The sequence below is a fragment of the Oncorhynchus gorbuscha genome, linkage group LG23 (genome assembly GCF_021184085.1).
Source record: "Oncorhynchus gorbuscha isolate QuinsamMale2020 ecotype Even-year linkage group LG23, OgorEven_v1.0, whole genome shotgun sequence".
NCBI lineage: Eukaryota > Metazoa > Chordata > Actinopteri > Salmoniformes > Salmonidae > Oncorhynchus > Oncorhynchus gorbuscha.
The window spans coordinates 40,709,870-40,731,249 of NC_060195.1; the positions used below are offsets into that span (position 1 = coordinate 40,709,870).

Here is a 21,380-nt window from a genome sequence, read left to right on the forward strand (position 1 = left end):
GCCACAGCAGTCAACTTGCTAGCTAGGTAGCAGTTTAGCTTTCTAGCACATTCACTCATTTGTTTGTAAACATTTAACAAGCTAGTTAGCTACCACATTTTTCTTGACAAACTGTCAACAGAGTAGCTAGCAAGCAACAAGATATGCCAAATAACAGTCTAAAAACCACTTGAGGGCAAATAAATCAGATTTGACCGCATGGCCAGGAATACGTTTTGTATCGGACTTCTAACCACCTGAGAAAGTGGTTTGAAATGTGGCTTGAAATATCAGATTCCATGTGCTTTTTTAGCTGTTCAGACTGCAGGAAAAAGAACAGATGCGAATCGGTTATGCAAAAATATTGGATTTGAGTCACTTCAAGCTGCAAATGAGAACAAGGCTTTTACACATTTTGTTTTGTTACCGCCTTATTCCAAAATTGATTCAATTGTTTCTTCCCCCTCATCAATCTACACACAATACCCCATAAAGACAATGCAAAAACACGTTTTTAGAATTTTTGCTTATTTATAAAAAATAAATACAACTGAAACATCACATTCACATAAATATTCAAACACTTTACTCAGTACTTTGTTGAAGCACGTTTGGCAGCGACTACAGCCTTGAGTCTTCTTGGGTATGACGCTACAAGATTGGAACACCTGTATTTGGGGAGTTTCTCCCATTCTTCTCTCCTCTCAAGCTGTCAGGTTGGATGGGGAGCATTGCCACACAGCTATTTTCAGGTCTCTCCAGAGACGTTCGATCAGGTTCAAGTCCGGGCTCTCTGGCTGGGCCAGAGAGGACATTCAGAGACTTGTCCCAAAGCCAGTCCTGCATTGTCTTGGCTGTGTGTCCTGTTGGAAGGTGAACCTTCACCCCAGTCTGAGGTCCTAAGCGCTCTGGAGCAGGTTTTCATTAAGGATTTCTGTACTTTGCCTTTGTTCATCTTTGTCTAGATCCTGACTAGTCTCCCAGTCCCTGCCACTGAAAAACATCCCCACAGCATGATGCTGCCACCATCATGCTTCACCATGGGGATGGTGCCAGGTTTCCACCAGACGTGACGCTTGGCATTCAGGCCAAAGAGTTCAAACCTGGTTTCACCAGACCAGAGAATCGTGTTTCTCATGGTCTGAGAGTCTTTAGGTGTCGGCTGTCATGTACCAAGTCGGCTGACTCCAAGTCGGCTGTCATGAACCTTTTACTGAGTGGTGGTTTCCGTCTGGCCGCTCTTCCATAAACAAATAATAAATAGCAAAGGGTCTGAATACTTATGTAAATAAGGTATTTCTGATTTTTAAACATTTAAAACATTTGATTTGCAAACGTTTCTAAAAACCTGTTTTTCCTTTATGGGGTACGCATTATGGGGTACGTCGTGTAGATTGCTGGGGACTTTTTGTTGTTGTATTTTATCAATTTTAGAATAAGGCTGTAACATAAGAAAATGTGGAAAAAATCAAGGGGTCTGAACACTTTCCGAAGGTACTGTAAGTGTTTCCTACACAGACATAAACAAACATTTATACCTCTGTAAATAGTACATTTTTCAGTAGCTAAATAATTTACTTGAGTAAATACAAATAGTAATCAATAATGGAAACATTTCTCAAAATGGTGGTGAAGGAAGTGTCGGCAGACTAGGTCCATTGTGACAGACATTTCTCCTCAGGAACAGGACTTAATGTTGTTAGTGTTTTTGTCTTCAGAGAAGAGAGAGAGCCGTTTCCTTCTTGGGCTCTTTTGTTTAGGGCTGCTAAACTCAGCCATTCATACCATGGACAACGCTAACAACGGATAGCACCATGTTGTTGCTCCCACTGAGAAACACTTCTGACGAGAGACAGAAAGTGAATCTTTGTTGCATCAGAATGATACAGAGGAGTATGTGCCACATGAGGAAGACGGTTTCATTGTGTAACATTTATCCCAAGGTAAATGGACACTTTTCTATGTGGGGAGTACTGTATAGTACATTGTGCTTTTTTCCAGTACTGAATAAAGGCCTTTGGTTAACTCCTCTCCCTCTTCTGACCTTGTCCTGTTTCATACAGGGAAGCAGGCTGTCAGAGCTTAGGCATGTATTGGACATCTAATGGGGATATGTTAGGAGAAGGAAGAGAGTTGCTGTTGTAAGCTTGAGCAGTTCAGTCATTTCAGCAACATGTAAAAAAATGCATCAGTTTGTGGGGGGGGGGGGGGTCTTAGGCATCCAAACACACAAGAATCGATCAAGTAATGTTGAGGCAACTGTTCTCATACCAGGGGTTGGGCCTAAGGGTATTGAACCAGGGGGGACCTATTTTCGGGGTTCACAGAGTTCCTTTGTATGTTGGCGCCCCCTGCTGCAGCGGTATCTCCTTCCAGCCCCAGCGAGCGCCGGTAGGTGGCGGACAGTCTGTAGAGCACGTCTGGCGAGGGGCGGGGCTGGGAGTCGCCTTTCTGGGTCAGGAGCATATTAAACAAAGTGTTGACCTCTGAGATCAAGGCCCCGCCCAGTAAGCCATCCTCCGGCTTCTTACCGAAGGTGGAGAAGGAGGCAGAGTCAAGGGTGTCTGGGGAGCAATGGGTTTCAGGGGACGGTGGCCCATTGGGAACAAAAACATTCTCGTGGTAGTCGGCCGTTAGGGGGAGGGAGAGGCGGGACATCCACGCAGGGTCCTCTATGTCAGCAAAGACGTCATCTGATGAGAGGAGGAGAGAGATGAGAACATGTCAATACCGTTTTTAACAACATAGGACAAAGCAACAACTCTACAGTGATACAGTGGTGGATGTGACACAGGGAACATGTGGGTGTTCTTTGTTATAGTGATTGTTGTTGGTCAGTATGGTTGTTTATCCCTTTGAAAATGAATTTCTTCACGTGAAAACGTTAAATGAAATCTGAAGATGGGAGAATGATTATCTGGTATGTCGAAGAAGACAAATATAGACTAAGTTAATGAAAATAAGCTTACGGAGGTACAAGTCGAATCTTGCCGTTTCCTTCAGTTTCCTTGAGAAAAACACTATGTGGGACGACAACAGGATATATATCACAGGAGTATATTTAACCGGCATTTCCTGTCACCTCCTGGCTGTATCCGGAGTTATAAAGTAAAAGCTGATTTATGCTTGATCTGAGAATGCGGTGCAGAGGCGCCGTACAGAGGGTGTGACGTACAGAGGGTGTGACGTACAGAGGGTGTGACGTACAGAGGGTGTGACGCACAGAGGGTGTGACGCACAGAGGGTGTGACGCACAGAGGGTGTGACGCACAGAGGGTGTGACGCACAGAGGGTGTGACGCACAGAGGGTGTGACGTACAGAGGGTGTGACGTACAGAAGGTGTGACGTACAGAGGGTGTGACGCACAGAGGGTGTGACGCACAGAGGGTGTGACGTACAGAGGGTGTGACGTACAGAGGGTGTGACGTACAGAGGGTGTGACGTACAGAGGGTGTGACGTACAGAGGGTGTGACGTACAGAGGGTGTGACGTACAGAGGGTGTGACGTACAGAGGGTGTGACGTACAGAGGGTGTGACGTACAGAGGGTGTGACGTACAGAGGGTGTGACGCAAAAGGCCACATCAAGCTCCATACCGCATGCGCCGCCCCAATTTTTAACAATGCGGTGGTCTCTATATAACTCCGCATTGACATGATTGGATGACGTTAGGTGGGGGCGGTACATCTTGTATAAACACAAATTCACTTCCTTGACAAGCGCAAGAAGTATCAATTCCCTTACTTATGCAGAGGCAGCATTGCTGTAAATGCTGTATGGCCAATGCATATTGCGTGACCATACATCGGCATTAATGTGGTCAAGTGGTTTTACACACCAACCCTGTTTAGACAATCAAAGGACACATTGTGATCGGATCATCCTGCCCACTTCTGGTAGTCAGACACATATTGTGTCGTGATATCTTACAAGTGTAGACAGATATGGACAGAGAAAACATTTAAATCATTGGCAGGTGGCACCATTGACTGTTTAGATCAATATGTGTCTTAACAATAAATAAATATTATTATGAAATAATTTGCATAAAGGGGCCAGGAAATCTGGTCACAATGCAGCCACAGTGGACGGAAAACAGACATTTTAATTCCATGTGTAGACATATTTCTGAAAATGTGGGCACCAACAGAATGTAGACATGATCCGGACAAAGGACTCATGTTAGCGCCGGGTAAAAACGAGGCTGGAATGAGCACGTACACACTCAACAGGTAAAAATCAATTTAAAGCCATTCTCTACAGTTAAGCATTACAGGCATTCTATGTATATCTTTTTTTGTATGGGGATGTGCAAACCTGATTATCATGACCAACATATTGCTTTTGTTTTGTTTTGTTGATAAAGGGAAAACTTTAGTTATGGTATAACTGTATGGCAGGGGTAGACATTTAGATTCAGCCGCAGGACGAATCGGAGATGTCGGAGCTGATGGATAGGGGGCCGGAACATCATAATTATTTGTACAATGCAAATTGTACAACTAAGCCCAAAAAGAGATTATATTTGAAAATGACAATTTCATGAAATTAATGGCATGATTAAATGAATGACATGAAATTGTTTCAACTTATTCCTATCGTAGGTAAATAATCCAAGCAATACATCTCTCCATAATAGTGTAAAATTATAAATCTACTGTTGTCTTGCCACAGATTCCTCACATGAATACAATGCCAAAATAGATTCAACACCGTTTCTGGGTGGTCATTACAAAAGGTACAATTTGACTCCATGTTTTGTTTTTTACTTCATCATATAGTGGTCGGCAGGATTACATTTATAAATATTTTTAACGTAAAAAAAAAAAAAAAAAAAATTTCCCAACTATATTATCAATAAAAACCATTCCAATAAGGCATGACATAACATCCTGTTGAAACAAGGTTCTTATAGCTCTAATGTTGTTGAATGGACCAAAAGAAAAACTCATATTTCTTACTGATGAGTCAACAGGGTTAATCGTAGGTGTGTTCTGAGGGTCAGGGTCTTGACACGTTTCTGAACAATAAAGCAACACCTGAGGGGATGGCATCTAAAACAATTTGCAAACTCTTTAGATGTTACAGGGATCTTATGATAAGAATTTAAGAATAAGATGGAGATAGGAAAAGTCCCTCTGCATTTACAAGTTGGCTCACTAATAGGATATTATTTTGGGAACCAATATTTCAAACAAAAACAATGCATTCTGAAAATATTCAGATGTTAGATTTTTTCTAAAAATCATCAATCTACTTTGATTGAGCTCAGGTGCATCCTGTTTCCATTGATCATCCTTGAGATGTTTCTACAACTTGATTGGAGTCCACCTGTGGTAAATTCAATTGATTGGACATGATTTGGAAAGGCACACACCTATCTATAAGGTCCCACTGTTGACAGTGCATGTCAGAGCAAAAAAAACAACCCAAGAGGTCGAAGGAATTGTGTGTTATGCTCCGAGACAGGATTGTGTCGAGGCACAGATACGGAGAAGGTTAATAAAATATTTCTGCAGCATTGAAGATACCCAAGAATACAGTGGCCTCCATTTTTAAATGGAATAAGTTTGTAACCACCAAGACTTTTCTTAGAGCTGGCAGCCCGGCCAAACTGAGCATTCGGGGGAGAAGGTCCTTGGTCAGAGAGGTGACCAAGAACCCGATGGTCACTGACAGAGTTCAGGACTGAGTGAAGGATGAACAGAGCAAAATACAGAGAGATCCTTGATGATGAACCTGCTCCAGAGTGCTCAGGACCTCAGACTGGGGCGAATGTTCCCTTTCCAACAGGACAACAACCCTAAGCACACAGCCAAGACAATGCAGGAGTGGCGTCGGGACAAGTCTCTGAATGTCCTTGAGTGACCCAGGCAGAGTTCGGACTTGAACCTGATCGAGCATCTCTGGAAAGACCTGAAAATAGCTGTGCAGCGACGCTCCCCATCCAACCTGACAGAGCTTGAGAGGATCAGCAGAGAAGAATGGGATAAACTCCCAAAATACAGGTGTGCCAAGCTTGTAGCGTCATACCCAAGAAGACTCGAGGCTGTAATCACTGCCAAAGGTGCATCAACAAAGTACTGAGTAAAGGGTCTGAATACTTATGTAAATGTAATATTTCCGTTTTTTATAAATTTGCCAAAATGTCTAAACCTGGTTTTGCTTTGTCATTATGGGGTATTGTGTGTAGATTGATGAGGGAAAAAAAACAATTGAATACATTTTCAAATAAAGCTGTAACGTAACAAAATGTACAAAACGTCAAGGTTTCCGAATGCACTAAGTATTTTTTATACAATATCTCTATGGAGAACATTTATGGTTATAAATTAAGGACCATGACAATACATCTTTTACTGGAACTTTGTTTATATTATAACTGCAAACCAACATGAAATTATGGCCACCAAAAGTAGAGAAGACAACATGATTAATACCGTTCCACATAGAAGTGGGTCTTCTTTAGGAATTGTTTTCTCAAATTGATCTTAAAACTATGTAAAGTACAGAATTCAGCCCATTATACTCATCAGTGTTCATGACAACAGTTTCCCTAATGTAATGGGTACAGTTTCTCCACAGAAAGTTTAAAAGCATCTGGTCTCTCTTTTTGCTGATTTTACAGTCAAGATAAAGATAGAGCAGCATATTGTTAGTCTAGAGACACCTTCAGCCTTGGTTATTAGAACTCTTTCTTTGATAGAGAAGTCCCTCTGTAGCAATTGATTTAGCTTCTTGTGTTTTTTTTTAAATAAGAGGGTTAAAATTTTGTAAGCCTCTATACTTCTGATACTTAGTAAGGGTTATGCCTAAATATGTCAGTTCTTCTTTCACTGGAATATAATAATATGAGGGTGTCACACAATCTTTGACAGCCATGAGTTTACATGTATTAATGTTAAGACATAGACCAGATGCTTTGGAAAAGGATTAGATCACATTGATCGATATGGGAATCTGACTATTGTCTTTCAGAAAAAGTGGAGTATCGTCAGTCAGCCAGCTGGCTCATAATTTATTTACCAGCCATGGAAATACCTTGTACAGGACTATTATTTAAAGACTTTGTAATAAGGTGAGAGAGAGGATTTAGGCAAGGTTGTCCCATCTCAAATCTAGGTCAGGTGCCATGTTTCAGTTAGATAGAGCTGTTAACATTAGTATAGTGTCTTTTAATAGCCTCACAGAAAAAAAATCCCTAAAGCCAAATTCGAAGAGGAACCGATCCTCTGCTGTGTTAAATGCTCCTCGGTCCTAAACCCTTAGCCCTTGAATGACGTTTTACATCCAAATGTCCCTTGCCCAAGCGAGGGAGAGTGATCAGAGAGCAAACGTTGTTGATGGAAAAACAACCAACCTAAAGCTATTATATGTACCTAGTAAGCTAACCTAGCTAGCTAACCTAGCTAGCACTCCTGTCAAGTATCCCCAGAGATACTTGCCTGCGAACTTCAAAAAACAACATCTGCCCTTCAGACCAAGAGACTTTTCCCTCTTGGTCTTAAGACATTGGTTGCTTCCATGGGAGACCCGGGTTCATATCCTGCGTGTTACACTTGCCCTGTGGTCCTTTTCATCTAATCACAACCAGACCCGGGCACGCACACACTAACACGGTGGTTCCCAACTAGGGGTACTGGGACCCCTGGGGGTACTTGGCCTATCCACAGGGGGTACTTCAAAAGACTAATGAGTCCATAGGGATACTTTAGAGATACTCCGGGCAGAGTGAAATTCAGTTGGGGGTACGGTAACCAAAACAAAGTTGGGAACACAAACTTACAGAGCAGTCACTGAACAACCCCAGAACCTACCCCCACCACACACACACACATTCCCTCTCTCATGCACACACACACGCACTGTGACACACTTAAATCTCAATCCATAAACGAAACAAGTCCTTCTGAGTTAGTTATCCTCTGCTGTATTTGTTTGGAATGTTCAAAGGCTCTGCTGTGAGATATATTTGTTTTTGAATGGAAGACTGAGCTCCATATATGTGGGGGGGTTTGAACTACATGCAAAAGGTCATCAAATGAGGTCGCGCTGACTCAGTCGACCACCATCTTTCATGTCTGTCGTCTCCAGGACACCTCAGAAGAGAGCGTTGCTAGCAGGGCTAGCGTACATACAAAACACGGTCAGATACTAAAATGGGGGCAGGCTGGCCCTTTTTTACGGTCTGTTGCGTCTGCTTGACTTTCCCGGGGAGGCAGTGATCAATCAAACTCACAGCAAGCCACATCAGAGAGAGGTTAACTCACAAGCTAACTGCCTGTGTTCAATCACATCATGTTTTCTAAAATGCTGCTTCCTTTTCTGGCCCCTTCCTCTGCAATCGCCTCAGTCCCGTCCCCCCTTCTGCATCTCATTTTAGAAAACGGTATGGGATCGTGTTGTTTGGATCCTTTAGGCTGATTGATAGCAGTGAGTTATAGCGCCACAATTCTGCATTCCATGTGTAATGCCTATTAACTGTTCCTTTAGATGTATCAATGCACATCCACAGCCCAGCCGGTCAATTTATAACCTTAATCTCCTCTGGAAAAATGTGTCTTGAGAATATTACCCCATGCTACTAGCCAAGCATTTGGTTTCGTACAGAGGGGGTTAATAGTTAGCTAGCAAAGGAGAAGTAAAGTTAGCCTAGCTATCCTCCCTAACCATCTTAATGACTCGACCATTAGCTGGTTGTTGCCCATTTATAAATTATGTATTACATTTAAACTCCTCTCTCTTGTAATAATTGAATCTCTGCTACCTAGCAAGCTACATGCCAATGACTTGTTTAGCATAGCGACAACTTGGTCAAAACATGAGAATATAATTAACAACCAGTCTGATGGTTAGCAACGTCAGAACCGGCTTTTGCCCGGACTATATCGTCTGGTGGAAGGATGAAATAAAGCTAATTTACTAATTAAAATAAAGTTAATGAAAACATGTTGTCAACTGTTTTATAAAAGTAATAAGGCTGTCGAACCTGGGAATTGGTGTGTTATAACTCCCACCTAAGGGTTGTTTCCCAGCCCTTGGCTACGTCTCGTGTCTAAGAATTGCCCTCAGTCAGGAGTTATCATGCCTTATTAGTCAAATTTATCTCCCTCCATCCCCTCGCTCTCTCCCCCACCCCCCCGCTCTCTCACTCCCCCCTCGCTCTCTCTGTGTTTCTCCCATCCTCTTACTGTGTTTCTCCCATCCCCCTGGAAACCCCCTTACTCCACACCTCATTCCCCTTTCTCTTCACCTCATCCCCTTTCTCTTCACCCCGCACTCTACACCACATCCGCCTTTCTCTTCCCCTCATCCACCTTTGTCTACCCCTCATCCACCTTTGTCTACACCTCATCCCCATTTCTCTACACCTCATCCCCATTTCTCTACACCTCATCCCCATTTCTCTACACCTCATCCTCCTTTTCCTCATCCCCCTTACGCCACACCTCATTCCCCTTACTCCACCCCCTTACTCCACACCCCATCCCCATTTCACTCTACACCTCATCCCCCTTTCTCTTCATCCCCCACTCTACACCTCATCCTCCCTTCTCTTTGTCCCCCTTTCTCTACACCTCATCCTCCTTTCTCTTCATCCCCCTTTATCTTCACCTCATCTCCCTTTCTCTTCACCTCATCTCCCTATCTCCCTTCTCTTTATCTCTCGTGATCCATGGCTCCCCCCATTCCTAACTTAATTAGACTGGACCCACCAGCAGGGAAACCCTAAATCCTCAGAAAACAATTACCCTCTCACTGGAACCAAAGCAACCCCCTTAGACGCACCACACATGTTTGATGTGAAGAACACCCCTGCTGTGGTTGATTGACTACAACCACAACAAAACACCAGAAGATATTGAAGCAGTTTAAAGCATACTGCCAAGCGTTAGATCCACAGACCTGACTAAAGTCAGAGCTCAACTTTGATAAGTCCTAATGGTAAATATTGAAAAGAATCATCAGTTGACTGAAAACTGACAATTCAATTGGTGATACGTGATTCATCGTCTATCAGCTCTAAGACTGATTTTCGAGTGAACTGTCCCTTTAATAAGTGATATGGCTACCAAACAAAGGAATGCAGACTCAAGAAAATAGCAGAGCTCAAGGAGCGATAGACTGAGGCCGCATTCTGAAGAAGGGGTGCTGAAAACACACTGATCTACGCACACACACACACCTTTGCATTGTGTCGATCGGGACGAAAGACAGATGTGGAACATGATATCAGAGGTCAGATTCAAGGCTATCTGCTCAGATCACACTGACACACTGCCTCAGGGCAGAGTGGGTGGTGGTGACGGTGTGTGTGTGTGTGTGTGTGTGTGTGTGTGTGTGTGTGTGTGTGTGTGTGTGTGTGTGTGTGTGTGTGTGTGTGTGTGTGTGTGTGTGTGTGTGTGTGTGTGTGTGTGTGTGTGTGTGTGTGTGTGTGTGTGTGTGTGTGTGTGTGTTGGGGTTGTTCTATGCAGCTTAAAAGATGGGGCTCTCCAGGTGAAAAGAAAAAAAAATGTGTTGCCCAGGGAATCAGAAACACAGGCTGTTTGAATGTTTGAACAGCGTCATAGGTCCTCAAAGAGCATGAGCTTCTCACCGTTCATGAGTCTCACAAATCTAGTGAGTTACAATGCTAATGATGGACCCCTTTGGGCATGGGTGACTCAAGCATGACACACACACACAAACACACACGCAGGTCCTTGTAGCACCCCTGTGTGAGGTTACTGTGCCGGCATAGACTTTAAATGGCTCTCACTCAAGATCAACTGAAAGAAGTCTTATTAAGAGAGACTATGTGCCGTGTTTTGAAAAGAACGAAGACAGAGCCGACGTGACGATGACCTGAACAATTGGAAGGAACTCAATGCGTATGTTTACTGTGCACATACACTGAGTGTATCAAACATTATGAACACCTCTTCCTAATATTGAGTTGCAACCCCTTTTGCCCTCAGAAAAGCCTCAATTTGTCAAGGCATGGACTCGACAAGGTGTCGATATCCTTCCACAGGGATGCTGACCCATGTTGACTCCAATGCTTCCCACAGTTTGCTGGATTGCGTTTGGTCGGTGGAACATTCTTGATACACACGGTAAATCGTTGAGTGTGAAACTCTGTAGGGTTGCCGTTTCAGACACACTCAAACCGGTGCGCCTGGCATCTACTAACATACACAGTTTAAAGGAACTTAAATATGATGTCTTGCCAATTCGACCCATGTCTCAATTGTCTCAAGGCTGAAAAAGTGTTTCCTTTCTTAATGTTGACCATTAAAATATTTTCCCTTCAATCTATTGTTTTGTTGACTATAAAATAGTATAATTTCTCTTGTCAAAACAGCCAACCTGGTTAAATAAAGTTTCAATTTGAAAAAGTTCTTACCAGGGTTGTTGAGCAGGTTATTAAGCCCCTCCTCCAGTAGCGGGTCGACGGGGGAGTCTCGGCCCATGTCCCAGTCCATGTCTCCGGCCTCACTCTCACCATGACCGCTGTCCTTGGTGCTCTGCCAATCAGTGTCCTGAGCGTAAGACCTACAGGGAAGCAGAGGAAACAGACAGGGGAGCGTCAGGGACAGTGAGAGGGCATTTTAGAACCGACGTTTAGGAGTCATATTATCGACGGTCAGCCATCTTGTGGAACCTTCACTATGACTGTCATGTCATATTCAATTGTTCCCAAGAATCAAGCTGTTCTGGAATGTGTTGACCTGAGCTCAGTTTAATACTTGAATAGCTTCCAACCCAGGCTCAATGCTGAGGTGCATTGAGCCAGACAAAGGGTGTGGTGTGCTAAGTGGCATTTAACTGTGCTGAGATGCTCTAAGCCAAGCTATTAGGTCTTGTGCAACACTAATCTTTGTCTCCTACTTCATGTACTTCTGGGGGTTTTAAGGTTTGGTGATAAAATACCAGAGACTCCAGGTATAAACTGAAGACAGAACATGCTCCCTGTCAGAGACTTTATCAGAGCCAGTTAGAGACCAGACAGACCTGAGGCCTCTTTATCAAAGGTGCATACCCACACAAAAAGACTAAACCCCGAAAAGATTGGTATTTATCCATTTTGAACCCGACTGGAAAGTGTGCGTACCTCCACACACAGCTCAGACCATGCGTACACACAACTTCTAATTGTATTGCAAGCATATTGTTCTATTGAGATGTTTGAGGCACGGGAAATAATTAATAATAATGGTGATAAAAACATGAAAACGAAATGATAAAACAGACGCATTTACCACTGGTAAGGAGATTGCATAACAGCATGTAGGTTTTAATATGTTTCTTTCATTATTGTTCTCATTTTCTGACATTATTGGTTAGTTCCCGCTACTATACGATAAATATGGCCATTCATTCATTCAAAAGCCAGGAATGCTCTAAAGTAAACAGACCAGTAGCCTACTTCAAATATTTGACAGAAGGCCATGGGTAGTGTAGGATAATATACAGTATTTATGTGCAATAGGAGCGCGACATTGTAGCCTATTTAATCTCAGCGCCTATACCAAGTCAGAAGATTGTGTTTCTGTCATCTATCGATAAACAAAATATTCAACAACCGTTCGTCTTTTGCATATAAGTGTGGGCTCTAGCATTTAGTTTGAAATTGTTTGAATAAATAATCATCTGGCAGAATGCATTCTGTGTTTGGCACTCACTGTAGGTGGCTAGCGCCGAGACCCCTAGAGGACGTAGTTATTCCTGATGCCGTATTACCTCTAGGTATCGACACAGTCAGCCCAGCCAGTAATACACTAGTGTCCACCAAGGACCGGATTTTGTATAAAACATCCTCAATTCAGGCTGCACCGGTATCAGTTTCCTCCTTTGCTCGATTTAGCGTACCGTCTTAAAAACAATTTTCCACCACCATACTAGGGTGGCTAATGTTACTTTTTGATGTTGCGGTGCGCATTCAGCCAGGGGTAAACAGACTCACATGGTGTACAACATCCAGAAGTTGTCTGAAACTCTTAAAATGGTTGTGGAAAATTGTGTTTTATTAAGACAATATGCTTATTTCGCCCACCATATGTGTTATATGCTTATTTTTCCCCCACAAATGAGCCATTAAATCGAGTTAAGGAGGAAACTTTGTAGCGGGAATGGAAGATGTTTTATGTACAATCCGGTCCATGGGAGTCACCAGTGTATTGCCTGCTGAATACATCACAGTCGGACGGACGTAAGATGACAAACTATGTAAAAGGGATAATAGCGCCAGCTTGCGGCCGGTTAGGTTGTGTTTAGTTTGAAAGATTCCGTGCAAAATGTTTAAACATTCTGCCCACACATTTGCAATGGCTCTTTCATTTAGAAACGGTCATGTCGGAATTCCAATGTTTCCAAATCATACAACAAATGAAGGATTTTTTGTCAAAATAAAAGGTGAAAGAGGTCATTTTCCAGGTGGGATTTTAACGCTCATTCTCGTGAACAGAATTATACAATGGGTGGGTCTAATTCTGGATGCTGATTGGTTAAAACTGCATTCCATACAGTGTCCATTCCACAAATTACCACAGGCTAAAGCTATGAGGTTGAAATGCCTATTTACTCCATCTCACTGCGCAATCCACCGTCTCATCAGCCCAGCCAGGCAATTTATAAACTTGATCTCCACTGAGATGGAACAGAGTAAATAGGCATTCCACAGTCATAGCTTGTGGTAACTTGTGGAATAGACACCGGCTGGGATGCGGTTTTAACCAATCAGCATCCTGGATTAGACCCACCCATTGTATAACTGGGAGATAAACCAGGGGGGCCGACAACATCCCAGATAGTCGGCCATGACACAAAACATACACCCCACGTAGACAGATTCTTAATTCTTAATGAAACCCCTCACATCATACTGTGTATAGAATATAACATTGTGGTCAGTGGATGTGCTGGCTCCTGCTTTAGGGAAGGAGTCATGGCAGTGTGGTAGGCACTCAGTCCTGCGTAGACCTGCTCCCTGCCAGTGACTGACTGGCAGAGCACTTATGGTATGAGACACTCTTCCTGTTATTTGGCAGACACATATCTGAGCAGCATTTTCTAGCTATAGTACCACCCACTGGGCACAAACTGGTTGAATGTCCGGGAGTACCATCGGATGGGGCCACGGTGTCTCCCGACTCCTCCCGTCTCAGCCTCCAGTATTTAATGTGTCGGGGGGCTAGGGTCAGTCTGTTATATCTGGAGTATTTCTCCTGTCTTATCCGGTGTGAATTTAAGTCTCTCTCGACCTCGACCTGAGCCCTTGGACCATACCTGGCTTGATGGCTCCTTGCTGTCCCCAGTCCACCTGGCCGTGCTGCTGCTCCAGTTTCAACTGTTCTGCCTGCGGCTATTGGAACCCTGACCTGCTGTTTTCAACTCTCTAGAGACAGCAGGAGCAGTAGAGATACTCTGAATGATCTGCTATGAAAAGCCAACTGACATTTACTCCTGAGGTGCTGACCTGTTGCACCCTCGGCAACCACTGTGATTATTATTATTTGACCCTGCTGGTCATCTATGAACATTTGAAGATCTTGGCCATTTTCTGTTATAATCTCCACCTGGCACAGCCAGAAGAGGACTGGCCACCCCTCATAGCCTGGTTCCACTCTTTCTTCCTCAGTTCCAGCATTTCTAGGGAGCTTTTCCAAGCCACCGTGCTTCTACACCTGCATTGCTTGCTGTTTGGGGTTTTAGGCTGGGTTTCTGAACAACACTTTATGACATCGGTAAAAATAAACTCTATAAATACATTTGATTTGATTTTAAATCAATGTTATTTCGACAAATTTCAATGTGATGACGTTGAATCAACGTGGAAAACTGATTGGATTTTGTAAAAATCATCAACGTAAGATAATTGTGTATTTTATTCCACACAAATTTCTACCAAAATCCCTTATTTTATTTTTCCCACATTGACCTTGTGTTAGTTGACAACTCAACCAAATGTAAATCAGAACTAGACGTTGAACTGACGTCTGCGCCCATTGGGTAGGAAGATTTGAAACAATATTTATAGGGTGCTTGTATTTATTTTCTGTCTTCGGTCAAGTCTCCTTTGAAAAAAATGATTTAAAATCTCAGTGTGATCACTTGTACAAAAAAGGATAAATAACAAATACATATGTATGCAAATCTAAACTTTTTGACAAGTTACATTTCATGAAAAGATAATAATGTGAGTCAGATTGTAGCCTGTTGAATCATAAGGCATCAATACAATCTAAAACTAATGATGCATGTAGTGGTAATAGTGGTCAACAGTCAACTGGCTCGGAAACAGAGGGATAATGATGCATGTAGTGGTCCACAGCCAATTGGCTCTGAATCAAAGGAGGGATAATGATGCATGTAGTGGTCCACAGCCAATTGGCTCTGAATCAAAGGAGGGATAATGATGCATGTAGTGGTCCACAGCCAATTGGCTCGGAAACAAAGGAGGGATAATGATGCATGTAGTGGTCCACAGCCAATTGGCTCGGAAACAAAGGAGGGATAATGATGCATGTAGTGGTCCACAGCCAATTGGCTCTGAATCAAAGGAGGGATAATGATGCATGTAGTGGTCGTAGTGGTCCACAGCCAATTGGCTCGGAAACAAAGGAGGGATAATGATGCATGTAGTGGTCCACAGCCAATTGGCTCTGAATCAAAGGAGGGATAATGATGCATGTAGTGGTCGTAGTGGTCCACAGCCAATTGGCTCGGAAACAAAGGAGGGATAATGATGCATGTAGTGGTCGTAGTGGTCCACAGCCAATTGGCTCGGAAACAAAGGAGGGATAATGATGCATGTAGTGGTCCACAGCCAATTGGCTCTGAATCAAAGGAGGGATAATGATGCATGTAGTGGTCGTAGTGGTCCACAGCCAATTGGCTCTGAAACAAAGGAGGGATAACGATGCATGTAGTGGTCCACAGCCAATTGGCACTGAATCAAAGGAGGGATAATGATGCATGTAGTGGTCGTAGTGGTCCACAGCCAATTGGCTCTGAAACAAAGGAGGGATAATGATGCATGTAGTGGTCCACAGCCAATTGGCTCTGAATCAAAGGAGGGATAATGATGCATGTAGTGGTTGTAGTGGTCCACAGCCAACTGGCTCTGAAACAAAGGAGGGATAATGAAAAGAAAAAGGGAAAAAAAGACTAGAGGAAATGTGCTCACCTGCCAGCACGCTGGGAGAACTTATTGCCTCTGAAGTTTGGTCTTGGCTGCAGCTGGCCCTGGTGGAGCAGGGAGAGGAGCTGAGAAACCTGCTGTAAGGAGGCAGGAGATGATGAAAGGGGTAAGGAGACAGTGATCTTATAACACAGAAGTCAGAATAACAAACTAGGGTTTTGAGAAGGTGCTGTATTGAGGCTGTTGAGTGTATTGGGTGGAGGTGTCAATCGTCAAATGAATAAATATTATTTGTTCGGTGAGAATCTATTCAACCTGTCGCTCACTAACATTGGGGTGTTCATTTGGAGCAGTTTGTGCTGATATCTTTCCTGTGGATATGCTGCTAACTCTGGCCTCCACATTCAGAGAGGAAACAGCCTTTGTGAGGTGTGGGCTTGTGTGTGTGTGTGTGTGTGTGTGTGTGTGTGTGTGTGTGTGTGTGTGTGTGTGTGTGTGTGTGTGTGTGTGTGTGTGTGTGTGTGTGTGTGTGTGTGTGTGTGTGTGTGTGTGTGTGTGTGTGTGTGTGTGTGTGTGTGTGTGTGTGTGTGTGTGTGTGTGTGTGTGTGTGTGTGTGTGTGTGTCTCAGATGGTGGACAGGAAAGCGCTTTACGTGGAGGGCTATTATTCTCTGACCTGTTTCCTTCCAGGATGAACCTCTGAAATATGGTCATGTGGAGGGGGAGGGGGGGGGGGTCTGAAAACCTCCAGCTGGGGCGAGCAGGCGGAGATGAAGGAGAGGCGGGTCAAAACTCAGTCATCTTCCTGCGCTTATAATGGAATTTACGTGAGGCCTTAAAACACTGCCAGACTCTTTGTTCTAAGACTATTGGGAGTTGGCATCCCCGTCTGCGCCTATTCCCCCTCTGCGTCTATTCCCCCTCAATGACGATGTGTCGATTTGACTAGCACAGCACTTCTTGAGTAGACATTTACAGATGCTGCTTTTTTTTGTGAGATCAGCAATTTGGACCATTTGTCACTGACGACTCGCGGTGTTTAAATGTCAAAGCAGTATTCCCTTACTCTACAGACAGAGCTTACTTTGGCTGGGCTTCCCCCTTAGAGAATAAGAGTGGTCTACTGATTTTTCCTGGCATTTTACCTTCTCTATACGAGTGTGTTATGCGATATTGAGTAAAAAGGATTGGTGCGAACGCTTGAGGGGCATGGGAGTAGACAGGATTACAGTGGCTGACACATGAGCACCTGAATAAACGCAATGCTTTGGCTCCAGCATCATCTGTTAGTTGTCCCCTCAGGCTTCCTATGTAATCCATACACAAGAGGGGGGAAATTATCTGCTCTCAGGACCTTCAATTTAAATGCATCTCAATTCCTGTAGGTTACACTTAATTGTTTCAGTTAGAGCACGTGAAAAAATTGAGGCTTATTTATACTACGAAAGTCTGAGAAAAAAAAAAGGTTCTCTTTCTGTTATTTGTTAAATGGATATAGGGTATTTGACATGAGAATGATTAAAACCAATGTGATGCATTGCATAAGATATACCAAATGTGCATTCACGTTCACATTCAAGTAATTATAACTAAAAAGGTGTATTACCTGCACTTCGGGAGAGGCGGCAGACAACTCAATGGAGTTCTCTCCGAAGGCAGCCATGGAGAGACGGACCAGGTTCCTCAGCATCCTTCTGTGGTCTTCAGCGTCAAGTCCACTTCTGGTATCGTTGTTCTTGGGCCTTCTAAGTGTTGCCACCTGGGACGATGTTTCTGCCACTTCAACGTCGGGGCTAACCTGGATCTCAGAGTTCCCATGTCGCCTCAGGGTACTGGTCTGATACAGTGAGGAGGACGATGAAGGGTTTCTTGCCTTACGCAGGGTTCGGTAAGGAATGGCAGGGGTCCAAGGAAGAGTGCCGTCCAGCTCGATGCTCCCAGGTTTCCTGAGTGTTCTGGAATGGGAGACTGGTAGCGTTGATCCCCCCTCTGGGTAGGCCTGGGAGTGGACTATTGGGTTCATGGAGTTGGCAACGCTGTACTGCGTTTCAGTGTTTTGCTCTTCAACCACCAGGAGCATAGGGGAGAGGGGCTGTGCTTCATCTTCTGGAGGGTCCTCCCTTCGTCCCCTCAGGACTGGCACCAGCTGGATGTCTGTCTTCCTGATGTTTTTCTGCGGGCGGCGAGGGTGGCTCGTGTAGGTGGACTCGGCCGTCCTGCAGTTGTAGGAATGGTTGTCTCGTTTCGTGGGGCGACAGAAGGTTGTCACCAAGGCAACCGCCAGGAGAAGCAGGATGCAGCTGGCCCCAAGGCAGATGGCCACCATCATGGTGAAACTCAGCTGACCATGGTTACCAGGAGCTGAGTTCTTCAAATGGTCCCGCAAGTTGATGAAAGCCACCTCCAAGGTGGCCTTTGTCAATAGCCTTGGAGAACCCTTGTCCGATACAGCAATATCCACTTTGAAAGTTTTCCCAATGAGCTCTGTAGCATTGGTCGTGTTAACATACAGTTGTCCGGTGGTGTCATTGAGTCTGAATAGTCCTGTGGGGTTTCCATCTGTGATCATGTAGCTGAGTCTTCCATTCAGGCCAGAGTCTGGATCATTAGCCTTGATGGTAGTGGCCAGGAATCCCATAAATCCATTTTGGACAGAGCGACCAGTATGAGGATCGGTGGAGCCTTCTTCAGCACCATCCCCTAGTTGTGCCACTATCTCCCCCTTCTCGTTGACCGGGACACTCACAAAGGCTATGCCTTTCTTTGGCATCGGCTCCTTGATGACGGGGTAGTTGTCGTTGACATCCTGGATCTCGATGAGTACCGTGGCGGTGCTGGTGAGGGGTGGCTGCCCATGGTCTATGGCCTCCACAATGAAGGAGTATGTGGGCGACTCCTCATAGTCCAATGACTGCTGGGCGCTGACTACACCACTGGTGGGGTGGATGACGAAAGACGCAGTGGGAGGTCCCAGCTCATTGGACTCTCGGATGGAGAAGGACACCCTGCCGCTGAGCTCAATATCCACATCATTGGCCTCTACCTTGAGGACCTGGAGCCCCACGGTATTGTTCTCCTTGAAGGAAGCCCTGTAGTGGGACTTGGAGAACACAGGGGCATTGTCATTCTCATCCAACACATGGACAACTAGGTGTCTAACACATGACAGTGGAGGGTCACCGTAATCCTGGGCAAGTAACGTGAGATTATACTCCATGACCTTTTCCCGATCCAGGGTGCCATTGGTTACGATCATGTAATTGTCGCCATGGATTTTCTTGAGGCGGAAGTGGCCGGATCCATGTTGGATGTGGGCGTGCACATTCCCGTTGTCCCCGGAGTCTGCATCAGAGACCATCACCAGTGCAAGGAACGTGTCCTTTGGTGCACCTTCTAAAACAGTTGCCACTGGGGAATCAGGGGGTGTCCAAGTGACGTGGATCCTTGGTGCATTATCATTGACATCCCTTAGCTTGATGTGTAGTTTACAATGAGAGGGGATGGCGTTGGGCCCAAGATCACGCGCCTGGATGTCCACCTCATAAAAGTGTTTGGCTTCATAATCCAGTGGGCCTTTTAAAGTCACTACCCCACTCTGGGGGTGGATACTGAAAAGCTTATGCACCTCAGGTGGCGCATGCTTGCTTAGAGAGTACTCAACCTCCCCGTTGGCCCCTTGGTCAGGGTCCGTGGCCTTGAGGTTGATGACGCTAGTCCCACGAGCTGTATCCTCGGCTAGTTCCACAGTGGGGGTGCTATCCTCAAACATGGGGCTGTTGTCGTTAGAGTCCAAGACGTTGACCTGGACCAGAGTACTGCCCGACCTGGGAGGATTCCCCTTGTCCCAGGCCACCAGAGTCAGCTCGAAGGAGGAATGCACCTCCCTGTCCAGCTCCTTGATCACCACCAGCTCTGCCTGCTTTGGCCCATCCACAGCACTCCTTACATCCAGGGCAAAATGCTGGTTGACGGACAGCGAGTAGGTCTGCAGACCATTGGGGCCGGCGTCCGGGTCCACCGCTCGGTCAAGGGGGATCCGCATCCTCAATGTGGCCATCTCAGAGATTTCAATCTCCTGCTGGCTGCTGGGGAAAGTTGGGCTGTGGTCATTTAGGTCCATCACCTCCACCCGCACCCTCAGGAAGTGGATAACACCACCTTTCCTGTAGAGGACACTGAAGGCCAGCTCACACAGGTCCGAGCCTCGACACAGCTCCTCCCGGTCCAGCTGGCCTAGGGTGGCGACAGTTCCATCTCTTACTCCAATGGAGAAAGGCAGGGCTTGACCATGCTCCACGACCTGGAAATCCTCCAGTACCCCGGTCTCGCCTCTCTGACGCAGGTCATCGACCAGACGGCCAACCCTGGTGCCCACAGGCTGCTCCTCCCAGACTTGGTACATGACAGTTAATGGGGCCGGGTCTGAAGACTGGGCCCCAGAAATAAGCCACAGAACCAGCGGTAGAGCCAGCAGCATGACTGTGTGAGATGTTATTGTCCTGTCAAGCATTTAAAAGGGCATGGCTAACACCCACAAAAAAACTACTTATTTCCCCTTCTTCAATTTAAATAATGACTGGTGAAAAAACTAAACTATTGATAGAAAATATCCTTTTAAAATATCCTGATACAGTAGAAAAGTCAAATATTTTAGTTATAAACCGACAAAACATAAAATACATTTATCAATTAATCAAACAGCTCATCTACCCATATTCTTACACTTTTACCAAGCTCTGAGTATCAGCACAAAATATACCAACAATTACAGCTCAATCTAGCAATGAAACAATCCAATATTTTTCCTAACAAAACAGATTTGAATTAAAGACTAAATGAATGAAAAACAACCCTTACATCCCTTTTATACCAGCAACCTTAGAGCCCTTAAGTTTAGTCAGATAACTAAATTACAGAACCCTATAACTAGAGCTATTGCCTCCCTCTCTTACACACACTCACAGCTTACTGCATGAATCACAGACAGCTGCTGGCTCCCAGTGTCCCGCTTCATCAGCCTGTAGCTACAAAGTAAAGCAAGGAGAGCACTGGGGAAGTTTGGATCTGTGATGAAACATGCAGGATAGGACCCAGCCAATCAGAACAGGGGGGATGGAGCATATGCAAATCTAAACTCCCCACCCCAAAACAGAACAGTGGACCCTCAGGAAATCAAGCAGGAGTTGAAACAACATTGGAGTGCTTTTAAAGAAATGTGATCCTCCCTCCGCCTCTGCCTCCAGTCCTTCACTCCTTTTGCCTTGTTGCTTTTTTCCTG

General features: G+C 44.8%; 1 protein-coding gene across 2 annotated transcripts; it reads right to left on the reverse strand.

The window, feature by feature from the left end:
- Positions 1–784: 784 nt before the first annotated feature.
- pcdh12 (protocadherin 12) lies at positions 785–21,115 on the reverse strand. 2 transcript variants are annotated; one of them, XM_046324777.1, is made up of 5 exons: positions 17,709–21,115; positions 16,149–16,240; positions 11,367–11,515; positions 2,949–2,999; positions 785–2,672 (listed from the first exon to the last, which is right to left on the reverse strand). In XM_046324777.1, the coding sequence occupies exons 1-5, from the start codon at positions 20,610–20,612 to the stop codon at positions 2,263–2,265; spliced, it is 3,606 nt and encodes a 1,201-aa protein (XP_046180733.1). In that variant the 5' UTR covers positions 20,613–21,115; the 3' UTR covers positions 785–2,262. The 2 variants fall into 2 exon arrangements, with proteins under 2 accessions (XP_046180733.1, XP_046180734.1); XM_046324778.1 differs by lacking the exon at positions 2,949–2,999.
- Between the last annotated feature and the right edge of the window lie 265 nt (positions 21,116–21,380).